A 16,439-nucleotide genomic window follows, 5' to 3' on the forward strand; every position below is an offset into this window, starting at 1 on the left:
TCTAGGAAGTATGACAAACAGAAAGAAAGTGGTATTTGGAAGTTATTAATGGAACGTAATACATAAATTTGGCACCTGCGTGCCAAACTTATGGTGCTTATTGAGGATGCTTATTTTCCCTCTTGCTCCTATACTATTTGGAACAATATTCAAAAAATTACAGCTTTTTAAAGTTCTACTGCACATATATATACTCCTGAGGACTCCCACACATATAACATACATACTCACAAAAAAGCTTTTGCTTACTTTGATATATATAATCAGAAGAATTTAATTCCAGTATATTGGAATCAAATTTATTTAATGTTTTTATTGTCAATGGATGGATAGATATCAAAGTATACAGTATGTGTTTGTATCCTATAATTGTAATATAACTATTTAACATAATTTTATGTAAACTTTTACATTAGATGCATTGTAGAAAAATGCTTACCAGAAGTGTCATTATCATAGTTTGAAACTGCTGAGTTTCTTCATCTGAAAGTGCATGAAAATCTTTGCCATCCTCACTGTCGTAATAACCAGCAGTTATAATTTTGACTTCAATTCTTCTTCCTATTAAATATTAATAAGAAATTGATTTAGTTGATCCACTCTGGCTGGAAATTGATATTTTCCATCTTGGGATGTGTAAAATACCTAATGGATTGTAAGGAAGCAATAACAATACAACAGAAATCTTGCTGCTTTTAATAATGAATCAGAGAAATGCATAAATTATTAGAGTTGACTTAAAGGAATCAATTTTGCTTTCTACTTTCTGACAGTTAATTTCTTAAGCTTATTTAAATAATATACTATTATTTATTTAATCCCCAGTATTATTTACTATACTATTATTTATTTAATCTACGCTTTGAACTTATGCACTCAAAGAATGATGATAGTGAATCAAATGTCCACAGTTTCATAAAATAAATATCATTTATGCTAATTCCAGTAATGATACAAAGTATGGCACCACACAGCCAGTCTACCAAACTGATATCATTCTGTACTGGAAAACGATTTTTACAAAAGAGCATAAGTAAGGTTATATTCTATGAAATTTAATAACAGCTGTTGTTAAAACATCAAATGAAATTAATGAGAGCCTGGCTTAGTTTTGAAATATATGCATTTATATTAATTTTCCTTGTGTCCATGCAGAGAAAACTCTAGGGAGCCCTATAACTAAGAAAATAGACAGAATAAAAAAAAGACTAATTTTAGCTACAAAAAGTACATAACATTTGGCTAATGCATATTAATTCTAAAATTTGTCACCTTTTTTTGGCTGTTTCCTAAGAAATGCAGTTCTCCTATTAGATACATTACTAAATTTAATTTTTAGCTTTTCCAGTGAATGTACTCCGGCACGACAACCAAGTCAGTATAGTTTACAATAAATCGTCAATACCAATATTTATCGTATTTAGTAGTCACGGGCTTGAACCCCGGTCCACTCGAGGAATGCGTGCTATGCACTCTCGCTCCTCCAATAACAGCTGCCAGTTTTATTTTTTAATTGTCTATAAAATTATGAAGGATTATCCTGTTTTTAAATATAAAACAAGTCAAATGAAATTAATATCACTACTTATACATTATTCACTTCTTAATGATATAGCATCATTTTTTTATTGAACTTTAGGGTTGTATACCCTAACCATCGTTCTCCTTTTTCATCACTAAAATATTTCCGACATGTGCTCATGTTAAACAATACTTTCACTTTGGCTTAATGGGAGAAAGGGATAAATGGGGTAAAAATCTATGAATTAAAGTAAGTGGCTAAAACATTTTAAATTAAGTGCTGTAGTATAACTATTCTGCTCCATAATTCACCAGTTGAATATAACTGCAACACAATTTAAATACCTCCAGTGTCTAATCCCGCTTTTTCTAATTTTTCTTTTACTGCTTGTTCAAGCTTCTCCTTTTCACTCTGCCCTAATTCATGTAATCTTCTATCACGACTTCTTGAACCCTGACCTAATCTGCGAATTCGAACGTGTACTTTGTTGTCATCTAAAAGGGATGTCTTCTTTTCTTCCTGATTATGTTGCACATCTTCTAAAAATAGCCCAAAAGAATATTTATTTAATGAAAACAATCTAGGATAAAATTAGTTTTCCTACAAATAAAATAAACACAATTTTATCTAACCTTTTTTGTAAAATATTTATAAAAGTACAGTATAAGTAATAAAAGACTAAAATCATTTTAAATTGATGGGCTTTTTTTTTACTGTTCTTTGTTAACTAGTAGCATAAAATTTAGAGAAAGTTACTAAACTAAAAGTGCTCCATCCATAATTCCATGGACCAAAATCCTGCTATGCCTTACAATTCATTACACCTATTGTGAATTTCATTCAAAACTGTTTGCACAAATGGAGGGATAAACAAATAAACCGAAACTACAAAGCATGCTTCATAAAAACATGTTAAAAGGTTATAAACTTAAGAATTTCCTTCTATTACATAATGACAGTGGGCACATGGTTAAGAAACCAAAACAAAAAAAAAAAAAAAAATTTTACATTTTGGTAATTATTATACTCATTTCTGTGTAAAATTAAAGTTTATGCCAATTTCAAATTGCATTTGAAAAATTTTCTCTGGCCAACAATGGAGTATGTTGTGCTCAAATATCATGATCACTTAAGATTTCGATTTGTTTTAAATTTCACTGTGGCATGCTTTGGGCAACAGATGACCATGCTCTAGTGTGGTTCCAAAACATCTGCAAAACAAATGGCTGTTATGCTGTGCAATTTTGCCTCCACAGCTTGTGTGTTGTTTTCCTCATGCAGTACTGGAACTTAATCAAACTGTGCCATGCAGCTGCATGAAGTGCTAAATGCATTTTTTATGCCTTTCATTTTCAGATTTCATCTCTGAGAAATTTATGGTTTACGGCTCACAGGAGGTGGCCAAAATGATACTTTAATTATAAACACCTGATATAGCTACAGTAGCAATTTTATTTAATGCATTTACACAAATGTTTGTTATATAAAACAATTACTCAAAATATAGCTGAAATATTTCAAAAAAAAAAAAAAAAAAAAAGTATAAGATTTTTAAATGTCATTTGATTGAATTAGGGCTGACCCAATAAGGTAAATATACAAATAGTGCTAAAAAATGGGGGGGGGGGGGGCAAGGCTACATAGATAGTTCCAATATAAGTGATCGGCAATATTTACAATAGCAAAGGGATAAAAGATAAATGTCTACCAGTATCACTGCCATTCCTACCTGAAACAGCAGTACTCAAGTACATGAAAAGTAGAGAAAAGCTGCATTCTGAAATGATGTAAAGAAACAGAGTGCAAAAACTAGCATTAAGAATTGTATTGCAATAATGATATCACAACAGGTATCAAATGGAAGAGGGACATTCTGAAAATTTACAGGCAAGGTAAGTAAGTGGATTAAACAAACTAAAAAAAGTCAAAAGTTCATCAACATACAAATAAAAATAATGAAACAACAGGGATTACCTTTATTTTAGATATAGGAAGCTTCTTTTCCAACCAACTCTCCTGATCCAATGCGCTAACCAGGGCACTCTGGACCAGGAGAGTTGGTTGGAAAAGAAGCTTCCTATATCTAAAATAAAGGTAATCCCTGTTGTTTCATAATATAGGAATATAGGAATTATCGAGCATTTAATACTCTCTATTATCAAAACAAATAAATATTATACACACCAGTTTTCACTGGCTTGTAATATTCAGATAACAATTAATTATGAATGTTTGGGTTTAATTTTTAAAAGTAAACTTATCAGTAGAAACACTTCTGATACATTCTGGCCCAATTTGTCATTAACTGAGAAAGTTGAAAAGGGCATGATTAAAAAAAAAAAAAAAAAAAACCATTCAATTTTAACTGCATTCAAATGCCATAAAAGAATTATTTATAGTTAAGGCTAACCTACATTTGCTTCACCTAAACACATATCAGTACATTATCAGGAATATCTAAAGTACAAATAAAGGAGTTTTGTGAAAATTATTAGCATTAGCAGAGGCCAAGGAAGCAAGTTTATGCAGCATCAGCCAAAAAAAAAAAAAAAAAAAAAAAAACCTTCCACTTTACCCCTCCGTTAGTTTGAAATACCTGTCCAGCTGAGCCTTAAATTTATTTAGGCTATTAACTTCCACAACAAGGGATGGAAGTCTTCCACCAACCAACCACTCGCTGGCTAAAGGCAAATTTCCACACATCTATCCTACATCTGTCTTTCCTCAATTTGAATTTATGCCCTCTCAGGTGATTATTCTGAGCAAGAGGCAGAATCCCATCAGCAATGAGCATGCTCAAACCATTCAAGGCTTTATACACCTCAATCAGATCACCTTGCTGCTGCCTAGTCTGCAGACACTGTAATTTGCAAAACTTAAGCCTTTCTTCATAAGAGAAATTTTCCTTGTTCCATTCACTAATCTTGTTGCCCTTCTCTGTATTCGTTCCAGCAGGCTTTACATCCTTCTTGAAATTAGGCCTCCAGACCTGTATACAGTACTCAAGGTGTGGCCTGACCATTGCCTTATACAAGGGAATAGTCACCTCCTTATCCCTGTTAGAAAAACTCCTGTATATCACCGATAAGACACCATGAGCTACTCTTGCAGCCCGTCTGCACTGCGCAGAGAACTTCATATCTGCCTGCATAATTACCCCCAGGTCATTTTCATTCTCTACCACTGTCAGTGTAGTACCACAGAGTTGATACGTTGCTCTGGGGTTGCTGTTTCCCATATGTAGTACTTTACATTTCTCAATGTTAAACTTCATTTGCCACCTCTCAGCCCATCTGCTCAACCTTTCCAGATCCTGTTGCAGCAGCATAGCATCAGTAGTGTCCTTAACAACCCTGCCAACCTTTGTATCGTCTGCAAACTTGGACATTAAGCTTTATATATCATCATCAATACAGAAAACAATAATGGACTCAACACTGAACCCTGAGGGACTCCACTAATAACATTAGTCCACAATGAGCAGTGTCCATTGATTACCACTCTCTGTCTTCTCCCCCTCAATCACCCCTTTATCCATAGCAGCACTCTGCCTCCAATGCCACACTGCTCCAATTTGTGCAGCAGTCTTCCATGTGCAACAGTATCAAAAGCCTTTCTAAGATCCAAGTATATAATATCAAAGTTATTCCCTGCATCCAGTTCTTTTGTGACTGCATCATAGTATCCAATCAAATTGGTCAGGCAAGACTTCCCTTTAACAAAGCCATGCTGTGTCTGAGCTATAACTGAAGTCTTGTCTAGATGATCTTGCAGTGCTTCTTTTACCAGTGCCTCCATTAATTTTCCTGGAATAGAAGTTAAACTCACATGTCTATAATTACTTGTGTCAGCCTTTGATCCTCCTTTGTGAATTGGAGTCACATTTGCACATCTCCAGTCTATGGGTACTTCCTCTGAGTACAGGGAAGTTCTCATAATTATGGCTAAGGGTTTGCTTACTTCCTTTCATGCCTCCTTTAATATAACTGGATAGATCCCATCCACCCCAGGTGCCTTTCTTGTGTTTATCTTCAACAATTTCTCCACCACTTTACTCTCAGTTATTACAAGATTATCTAGCTTACTGCCAGAGTTGAATACACCTCTGGCATTCCCCTCGCTGAATAACGTGTGAATGTCGATGCAAAATATTCATTTAGTTTGTTAGCTACCTGAGCAGGATCATCAACAGTTGAACCATTGATATCAAGTGGACCAATCTGATTCATCCCCTTCCTTCTAGAGTTTACATAAGTAAAGAACCCTTTGCTGTTTTTCTTTCCATTGTTTGTCAAACATTTCTCGTAATCTGCCTTCGCCTGCCTAACCTCCTTTGTAACTTGGTTACAGATCAACTTATATCTATCATAGGCTTCTGTGTCATGTATCCCATGCAATTTTATTCTCTGCCACATGTCTCATTAATTCATCTGACATCCATTTAGGCCTAAACCATGAACAATATTTCTTAGTTGGTATGTAAAGCCTAGTAGCTTCCAAGATAAGTTCTTTGAATGCTTCCCATTTTGAATTTGCTGTTGGTAACATCATCAGTTGGTCCCACTGTATAGAATTTAAATACTGTCTCAGACCATCGTAGTCCCCTTTAAGAAAGCAATAACCCTTCCCTTTACCCCTGATGGTAGTTACCTCTGAGTAAATCCCACTTCAGCACACTGTGGTCACTGCCACCTAGTGGTTCCTCTATCTGCAGATTCTTAATGCATGAAGAATCACTACTGAAAATCAAATCAAGAGTATTACTCCCTCTAGTTGCCTCCCAAACATGCTGAATTAGAAAACAATCATTCAATGAATCCACAAAAGCCTTGCTAGTGTGTGAGTGACCAACCCACAAATTCCATTCAATATCTGGGAAATTAAAATCCCCCATTATAAGACTCTCTGATTTAGTGGCCCACTCTATTTCCCTCTACAGTTTCTTATTATACTCATCAGAGTCATTAGGCCTATAGCACACTCCTACTCTCAATTTTGATCTCCCAATGCTTATGTCACACCAAACTGACTCGACACTGCACTGTCCAGCGATGTCGACTGGCTTCATTTCCTTGGATTTTATGTGTTTCTTAACTAATAGCATAACCCCTCCTCCCTTCCTATCCGTTCTGTAGACATTATACTCCCCAAATTCCAGTTCTGCATTCCTTATATCTGTGTGACACCACGTCTCTGATATCCCAACAATATCTGCCTTTGATGCTTTGAGTAATACCTCAAATTTATTTACCAAACTCCTAGCATTGGTGTACACACAAGTATACATGCACCTGTTCTTTTTCTTAGCTACCCTAACTCAACCCATGTGTTTACTTGTACCGCAATGACTCCCAGCAGTCTCTGAAATATTCTGCATCTTGTTTTACAGGCTTTCTGCTCATTCCAATAGAAGCAGTGCAAGAATCACTTTCACCTTTGCCAGTGGCTACTGTTAATCTATTAGTCCTTGTATCCCCCCAAGCTAGCAGTTTTCTGACCCACCTAACACTGCCTCGATAGCATCAGCAAATATTCTTGCACCCTTTCTATTTAAGTGTATCCCATCCCTGTAGAAGCAGTCCCTTCTGTTAATATCTAAAGTACAAATAAAGGAGTTACATAACACTGGCCTGTAGTGGTTTTATTATCCTACATATTTTGTCTGCATATAACAGTTCTTGCATACTGATTTCAGAAACAGCATCCACATTTCATTGTGGTTTAAATGTTGAAAACCATTGGTCTCTCTCTCTCTCTTCCTCCCCCCCCCCAAAAAAAAAACCAATTGTGACTTTAGAGTATCCTCAATTATCCAATTTTCTCACTGCCAAGTGGAAGCAAATTCAGAAACAACTAAGAATCTCTCAGTAAACATGAAACACTTAGATAATTTCAGAACTCAGAGAATCACACTGCTACATATGAGATGTGATCACATCACATACGAGATGTGATCAAGGAGTTCAAGAATTGATTTTGCACCTTAGAACTGCAGCACTGTAGAGAGTTGTGACTTACCACAACTTGTTTGTTTATCCATTTAGACATAGTGAATCACCAATTTATTTGCAGTCAGTTTGAATTAACGTGTTGAACAGAAGGTGTTTTATGTGACACACACACACACACACACACACCAAATTTGCATAAAATTTTCGTTTCAAATTAGGGAAGGGGCAACAGAAACACACAATGTTAATATCAGCTTTTAGAGAAGCTGCCATGTGTTGTTTGAAGGCTTTTAAGTAGTTAGTAATAGTAATAGAGGCATGTGATGCAAGAAAGCAAGCATATGAACTTATGTAGCATCAGCCAAAAAAAAAACCCAATTTCACACAACCATTCCTTCTAAAAGTTTGTCCAGTTCCTCCTTGAATTTATTTAAGCTATCAACTCACACAATGACAGATAGAAGTTTGTTCCATCAATTAACCACCCACTGGCTAAAGGCAAATTTAGGCAATCTACCTACAACTGTCTTTCCTTGATTTGAATTTATGCCCCTTCAGATTTGTAATCTGAGCAAGTGGAAGAATTTCATCAGAATTCAGCATGCTCAACCCAACCATGGCTTTATACACCTCAATCAGATCACCTCGCAGGTGCCTAGTCTCCAGATGCTGCTTGCAAGTTTAAAAGGGGATTATCACTTCTCCAAAGTTGATCTTAGCCCTGGCCACTCTTCAAATTCAAAAACCCTCGATCTGATCATGAGTGGGCAACATTTACTATCTTCGAGACACAAAATTTGAGGTCTCACAAGTCACAATCTTTATCAATGTTCTGCTCCTCAACATTTCTTCACCAGTGATGATCAATCATTGGTGAAGAAATGTGGATGTCTGGCTATGACCTGGAAACAAAGACCTAGTCCTCTCAATGGAAGGCTTTGTCTTCTCCAAGGCCCAAAAAAGGAATATAATCTGGATCAAGTGTGCAGATCGTGCTTATCGTATTTTTATGCCAGTAGTATGGCAAAACTGTAGAGCAAAAATTTAACATAAAAATTAAATCAACAAAATTAAATGGAATCGCTGCAAATTCCATGACCATTATTGGCCTTGTGGTCCTCCATCGATATGGGGCATAATTTTCAGTCTATTATTTTGTTATTTGTTTTATTTTAGTGGTTCGTTTGGTCCCTTTTTGGTGATATTTCACGTCTTTTGGAACTGGTACCTTACGTTGGGGGGGGGGGGGTGCTGCTAAATTTCTATATAATTGGTCCTTGAGGTTGTGACAGACATTCTCTCAGATATGCCAGACAAGCTGTACTTGCTACCTGGGAGTCTAAAATGCTGATGGAACTAATATTCGGGTGACACTCAAGTCAAGTGGACCTAATTTCAGCGAAGTCCGGACAGTCTGTGACAGTCAAATCCTCTGCTTGCAACCTTCACGATGGTGGGACTGTTAGTTATCCTGGGTATAACCTCCATGCACAAGCACATGGTGAGTGACCACCCAGATGTGAACCAACGTAAGCAAGGGTCAAGGTGTGGCACCCACACCACATGGAGGAATGCCGCCCCTCTATGTTACCAGGCAATACTAGGTGGTAGATGACTCTCATCAACCGGTGAAATACCACCACTTTGCTTATTGGAGACTTGAAGTGGTGGAAGCCATGTTTAGTCTCTAGAGCTAAGTTCCGGTCAACCCTTCCCTATCTCTTCCATCATGCAGTATGACTGATGACTTTTGAGGTTATGATGAATGTCGTGGCGAGATCCAATATCCTTACATTTCGAGGGTACAGCTCTAAAACGGTGTTCCCAGGCCGGCCGCTAGTTAGTACACCGGACCGAACCTATTGGCAACTCTCTAGGAGGCTTCCGGATCAGCTAGTGTATAATCTTGCTACCTCTACTCTGCCAGATAGTGACTGGAGGGAGTCCGAGTAGTGTGTATGTGAGGAGCATTGTCGAAGCCATGTTATGTCAAGGATCTGGGTATATTCTTACCATGTGTACGCCATATCCAAAAATTTCATTACTTCATACAGCACGTCCCACCCACCTTTTCTTACTATTGAATACACCATGAATTGTGAAACTAATAGAGCAAGCTTATCTGTGAAAAGATCTAAACCTCCCAAGCACTTCCTAATTCATTTCACAAATATACGTGGTCTCAATTCTAATCTCAACGATGTCCATTTCCACTTGCAGTCTGCAAAACCCCATGTACTTTTTCTGACAGAATCTCAGTTATCGGTTGATTCAACTACTGCTCATATCAGATGCCCAAATTATTCGCTGTATGATTCCTTCCACCTCAAAGGTGGTACTTGTGCATATGTCAGTTCAGATATTCCCTGTCAGAGACTTGGCAATTTGGATTCTCCTTTCTTTGATCTTCTCTGGCTTAAAATCTCTCTACCTCATTGTGTCAAATTCATCTGTAGTCTCTACCCTTCTCCCAACTCCACTAATCACTTGGAGCTCTTTGACTTCCTGTCTTTGCAACTTGATTTTCTCCAGTCCACCTTTTCTAACAGTGAGGTAATTTTCCTTGGTGATTTTAATGTTCACAACTCCAGCCGGCTTCCGTTTTCTAGTCATCGACCCAGCTGGTCGAGGTGCTGATTACAAATGACTTTGCAATTACTAATGACCTTGCACAGATTGTTCATTTACCTACAAGAATACCGGACAATCCTAATCATACAGCCAATACGCTTGATCTTTTTCTCACAAACAACCCTTCTAAGTACACGGTTGAAGTGAGAGGTCCTTTAGGCACTTCAGGTCACAACTTGGTGATTGCCTCTTCTCCAATGGAACCTTTATATCATGGCTATTCCCAACCTCGTGTTGTTTGGCATTACAAGAATGCAAAATGGGATGATCTGAGAGACTTCTTTTCTTCTTTTCCTTGGTTGGATTACTGTTTCAAAACTTCTGATGTCAACGTTTGCTCAGATCGTGTCAGTGAAATTATTCTTGCAGGAATGGAATCCTTTATCCCACACTCCACTTTAAAATCTCGTTCTTTATCTAAACCTTGGTTTTCCAATAAATGTGCTAAGGCTGTTCAAGAGAAGAATGTTGCATATCGTAATTGGCTTGTTTCTAATTCTTCAGTTTCATTTTCTGCCTACACCAAAGCTCGCAACAATTGTAAAGTAGTTATTAATCAGTCCAAACTAGAGTTTGAACAGGCTAAGAGTACAAAACTTGCTTCTAGCCCTAATGGTAGCCGAGCATTCTGGTCTCTTCCCAAAGCTATTGGCTGCAACTTTTGCCCATCTCTGCTCCCACCTCGGTCCAAACCAGATGGTTCTATTGTCACTTCACCCAAGTATAAAGCTAACCTGCTAGCATTCCATTTTTTTACAACTCATATATTAATGATCTTGGTAAAACACCTCCCACCATTCCCAACACGATCCATTCAATGCCTCCTGTGGTCTTCCGTCAAAAGAATGTCAGATGTTTGACGAATCTTGATGCTACGTAAGCTCCATGTTCTGATGGTATTTCTCCACTTGTTCTCAAAACCTGTGCTCCTGAACTTACTCCTATTCTTTGCCGCCTTTTTTCACTTTCTTATTCCAATGGTTTTCCTTCTGCTTGGAAATTTGCTCATATCCAGCCAGATCCTAAAAACTGGCAACAAATCCTTCCCATCCAATTATCGTCCCGTTGCAATTACTTCTTCTCTTTCTAAAGTAATGGAGAAATCAATTAACCGTCAACTCTTAAACTACCTAGAAACCTTCCATCTGATCAACGATTGCCATTATGGATTCCGTCAGTGTCAATCCACTGGCGATATTCTGGCTTATGTTACCCATTTATGGACTAATTCAATGGAAAGGTTCGGTGAAACACAAGTAGTTGCTCTTGACATCTCAAAGGCTTTCGATCGTGTTTGGCATAAAGGTCTTCTAAACAAGCTTCCATCTTATGGTTTGCCAAATGTTTTTAGTAATTGGTTAGTCAGGTTTCTTTCTGATCGCTCACTGAGGGTGATGGTAGTAGAGGGCTCTCTGTCTTCTAACTTCTCCACTAATGCCGGTGCCCCCCAAGGTTCAGTTCTTCCCCCCCACTCTTTTCCTCTTGTATATTAATGACCTTCTTCTACTGACTGGAAATCCTATCCATAGTTTTGCCGATGATAGCACATTGCATTCCACTTTCCATTTTGAGAAATCTTGTCCTGCTCAATCAGCTTCAACTTCTCGAAAATCTGCTACCAATTCCTTAAATGCTGATCTTCAAGTAATTCTCCAGTGGGGCAAAGACAACTTAGTTGATTTCAACCCTTCTAAAACTCAGTCTTGTCTTATATCTCGCAAAAAGGATTCTTCTGCTCCTATGCTTATTTTTAGTGACACTCCGATTTCTAGGCAAAACGATATATCTCTTTTGGGGATTACCCTGACTTCTAATCTCTCTTAGCACAAGCACATTACAAATATTGCTTCCTCTGCATCTAAAAACTCAGTTTTCTCTTTCGCTCTCTTTGAGGCGCTTCCGTAGCCAGGTGGGCAAGAGTGGCAGTGTGCAGCACACGCTTCTTGATTAGACTGGGGTTCAAGCCCACGACCACCAAATACAGAGGATGCGGAAAGGTCAGGGAATGACCACTGCATATCCCTGGAGCAATATGGCCTTAGTTGTTAATGCTCCTAAAAACCAAATAACAACAACAACTTTCGCTCTCACCATTACTTTTCTTCCAAACAGCTGCTAACTCTGTATGAATCACAAATCCGCCCTGCCATGGAATATTGTTCCCACATCTGGTGTGTTGCCCCCAAAATCTCTCAGGCTTCTTGATTCCGTTCAGAAGAGGGCAGTTAGGTTGATTAATGATTCATCTCTAAGTCTCTCCACTCGCTGTCTCATAGACGTGCTGTTTCTGCTGCATGCCTCGTCCACAGATACTTCCATGGGCACTGTTCTTCTGAATTGGCTTCTATAATTCCCGCTCTCTCTTTCAGAACAGTTCGAACACGTGCAGCCACCAGCCAACATCCATTTACTGTCCAACTTCAAACTCACAGAACCAACTTTTCATCTTCCTCATTTATTCATTCAACTGCCGTTTTCTGGTACAACCTTCCTTCATACGTATTTCCTGAAAATTAGTCTACAGAAGTTCAAGTCCAATGTCAACAAATATCTTCTTTTGTCTTCTCAACTTCCAACCCAAGCACGGTACTAAGTACTATAGGTTCTAATACCTCTTGTGTTTGGGTTTCCATAAAAAAAAAAAAAAAAAATTGGCCTTATATTTTAAATTTTAATATGGATTTACTATTAATTGGATTTAATTGAATTTATAAATTATTTGGAGGCTATCAGCTATGGTTTCTGTCTTGTCTTGTTACCTTTACTTTCCCCCACCCTGTTGATTTAATTTTTATGTTAATTTTTCGCTCTATAGTTTTGCCATACTACTGGCATGTGTTTTAATTTGATTTTAATTTTATGTTTATTATTGGTTATGTAATGGGCATCATGTAGAGGATGTGTATTTTTGCTGCCTCTAATGATAGCTTTATATTTATTTTCTTCTTATTTTTTTTTCATTTTATTTTAATGTCATTATTCAAACATATGTATATATAACAAGATCCAAATTACCAACATACTGTCAACAGTAAGCTAAAAAAAAAAAGGAAAGAAAGAAAGAAGCTTAATATTGGCTTGAAACATTCACGTTTGGACTATTCTCATAATAATCTCTCAGGTGTTAGCAATGAACAGCAGTAAACTTGCATCAAGATGAAGAAATAGAAAAGTTATTGGAAGGTGGAACATCATTATTATGGTTGATTACGGTCAGATGTTATATCTAGAAGTAAAACAGAAAAAGGATGGACACATAGCTCTCAAAATAAGAATTAAAATTTCACATCAGTATTCTTCATTCGAAAGTTTTTTTTTCCCTCCCCTTCTTTAACAAGCATATCATGTACTATTATTATTTTATATAATGAACATTTGTATCACATACACTGTTCATTGTGTTTAATATTACAGAGCCATCAAGAAAGAAAGAAGCAACCATTTTGAATGACTATATTTTTCAATACTGGTGAGTTTGGTGTCATCAAACATGTATGACATAGGAGTTCATTATTCAAGCAAATATATATTCAGTATGAGACCCTGTGCATCCAAGACCACTGGAAGAAATAAAGTGGAGTTCATTATTATTTTTTTTTATTGCTCCAAAACAACCTAACATTTTAGCCTAAGCCTTACAGAGGAGAAACAAAATATATAGTATAACAGATATAAATTAAATATCAATAAAAAAATAGAGTAAAACACAACATAAATTAAAAAACAAAGAAATTTGTATTTAAATTGAAAGCACAAAGTCTATAAAAAATAAATGATTTTCTAATAATACATTTGTCACTTTATCTAAACAATTCATATTAACACCTGATTAACTTTGATTAAATGATTAAATTTTTTAATACTTTTTATTTTTTAATTAATTTATTTAGTTATTTATTCTTTTTTTTTTTTTTTTTTTTGTTTAGTAGACTGCTCCATCCTGATTACATACATAATAAATGTATAGACATATCTTATTAAATACATAAATATTGAGGTCATAGACAATCTATAGACAAATATCTGAATTAAAAAAATTACTTCTTTTCCTTTTGTTGGTAGAACCTTTTAATTTCATTTTTAATATTAACATGCTTGGTTAAAATATCAATATTAGATTCATTTAATAATCTAGCAGTCCTATTGAAAAAATCAATCTTTAAGTGATTAGTTTTGAATGACTCTTGTACAAATAAATCATGCCTTCTCAATATTCTTTGCGGGCATCCAAAATTTATCGGGCAGATTAGCTCAGGAGCATCCAACTTACCATTAATTAAATACATAAAGCACTTGCAGTCAGCAATGGCCCTTCTTTGATTAAGTGGTAACATATTGAAATAAGTACACCATTCATTATAAAAATTTTCTGTAATTTCTAATCTTGATTTGTACACTAAAAATCTAATCATGGATCTCTGAATATGTGAATATGTTCCAGATGTTTGATAAATATTAAAGTATGGGGGTTCCAAATCTGTGATGCATATTCAAGAACTGGGTTAATAATCATCATACATGCAGTTTTTATTAGTTCTATGTTGGTGAAATCAAAAAATAATCTTTTTTTAATAACCCAAGGGACTTAGAAGTTTTTGCAGTAATCTTTTTAATATGTAAATTAAAAGTCTCATTGGCAGAGAACCATATACCTAAGTCTAAAACCTCATGTACTCTTTTTATCACCTCACCATTAATTTTATAAGGATAAGTAATTCTTTCTTTTTTTTTTTTTATGATAGTCTGATATTGAAATTGTATAACATTTGTCCAAATATACTTTAAAACCATTACTGTTAATCCATAAAGAAATACAGGATATTCCCTTTTCCAAAATTATACAATCTTGAGTTGATTTAATTATTTTATATATTTTTAGGTCATCTGCATATGACAATATTTTAAGGTTTATTTGTTGAGTACAATCTTGAATGTCATTAATATAGATTGCAAAAAAAACAAAATGGACCAAGTGGAGATCCCTGAGGATAGGAAAAATAGAGGAATATGTTTCTTCAAAGAGCACTCTGGTTTTTCTCTGATAAAAAAAGTCAACTATCAATGAAAGGGCCTGTCTTATTACCCCAATCAGACTCAGTTTGGGACAGATTAAGTTATATGGGACTGAATCAAATGCTTTTTGCAAGTTCAAATAGATGATATCAATCTGTCAAGAGCAAATTTAATACCATGCTCTAAGGAGAGTAAGTTTCGTTATTGACCTACCCATAAGAAAACAATGAAATACGATTAAATTTGCTTATAAAAAAAAACCATAACTACAGCCAGTCTTCTTCAGAGATGCCCTCGACAAAAGCTGTGATTTCACTTTTCAGCCCTTCAATGATACGTGGATTAGTCCTACATTCACCATCCTTCAGGAATTCCAAAGGTAATATTTGCAGAGCTTCAGTTCCAGCAAGTATGGTGGCCAAGACCGTCCAATCCCATATTGTATGAGATATTGATCAGAGATGACCCTATCATTAAAATGCTCCTTAAGGAAATGAAGAAATGCATTTACGGTTATGTGATCTTGTCCCAATCATGTTGGAAATATGGTTACCATGTTCACTATCTTTTTTACAGTCATCTTTCACTTTAAACTCATGCCACACTTAACAGAACTTCCAGTTTGATAAAACCTTTCCCCATAATAAATGTGCTGCCCAGTAAAGTACTCTCTCTCTTGCTTATAAAATTTTATTGATAGATGCATCGTACTAACTGGTGGAAGAGGTATTCCTTGTCTCATATTTAATGACACGAAACCCACCAATGCATCTCAATACTCCAAATCTAGGTTCACAACTGCTCCATCTTTTTCTTGATAACCTTGTATAACAATTTCATTTGTTACTGTTTTTCTTTTTTCAAAATTTGTAAAAATCCTTATGTGACAAGAAAAAAATAGACTATTTTCAAAATCAGCATAGCTAGATTACTGAATATTACTTAACTCGTAAAAATTTAAAATTTACAGGCCCATGTCATCAAACCGACACTTAAAATTACGGATTTGATTTTTATTCTTTTGGTGTTTCACTATACAATGCATTTTTGAAGTGTGTAATCGGAATAAAAAAATTATAATATTCATCTAATGGTATATACATGTGAGGATGGTAATTGTTACTGTCATTTGGAGGTTACTATAACTCAGAAGGCAACAAGTTAGTAGTGGAATTAAAAATGGTTCAGGATGAAAAAGATTTAAGGGTTATAATTCAGCCAGAAATGAAATTTTCCATGTACCTAGGAACAACTTCTACAGAGGGTTCAGAGAAGGGCAACCATATTAGTAAGGGGATGTGATAAAGGCGTATAAAGTCCTG

At 35.9% G+C, this 16,439-nt stretch overlaps 1 protein-coding gene across 2 annotated transcripts in view; it reads right to left on the reverse strand.

Annotated features, from left to right (window-relative positions):
* The window catches only part of LOC150075307 (uncharacterized), a 236,645-nt gene that overhangs the window by 7,931 nt on the left and 212,275 nt on the right, over positions 1–16,439 (reverse strand). For both annotated transcript variants that reach the window (XM_090389154.1, XM_090389155.1), the window contains 2 exons: positions 1,867–2,061; positions 440–561 (listed from right to left, as the gene is read on the reverse strand). In XM_090389154.1, coding sequence (XP_090245280.1) covers positions 440–561; positions 1,867–2,061 — 317 coding nt within the window. The remainder of the gene's footprint in view (positions 1–439; positions 562–1,866; positions 2,062–16,439) is intronic.

Source organism: Mastigoproctus giganteus, chromosome 14, assembly GCF_048544385.1.
Source record: "Mastigoproctus giganteus isolate SK-2022 chromosome 14, ASM4854438v1, whole genome shotgun sequence".
Taxonomy (NCBI): Eukaryota; Metazoa; Arthropoda; class Arachnida; order Uropygi; family Thelyphonidae; genus Mastigoproctus; species Mastigoproctus giganteus.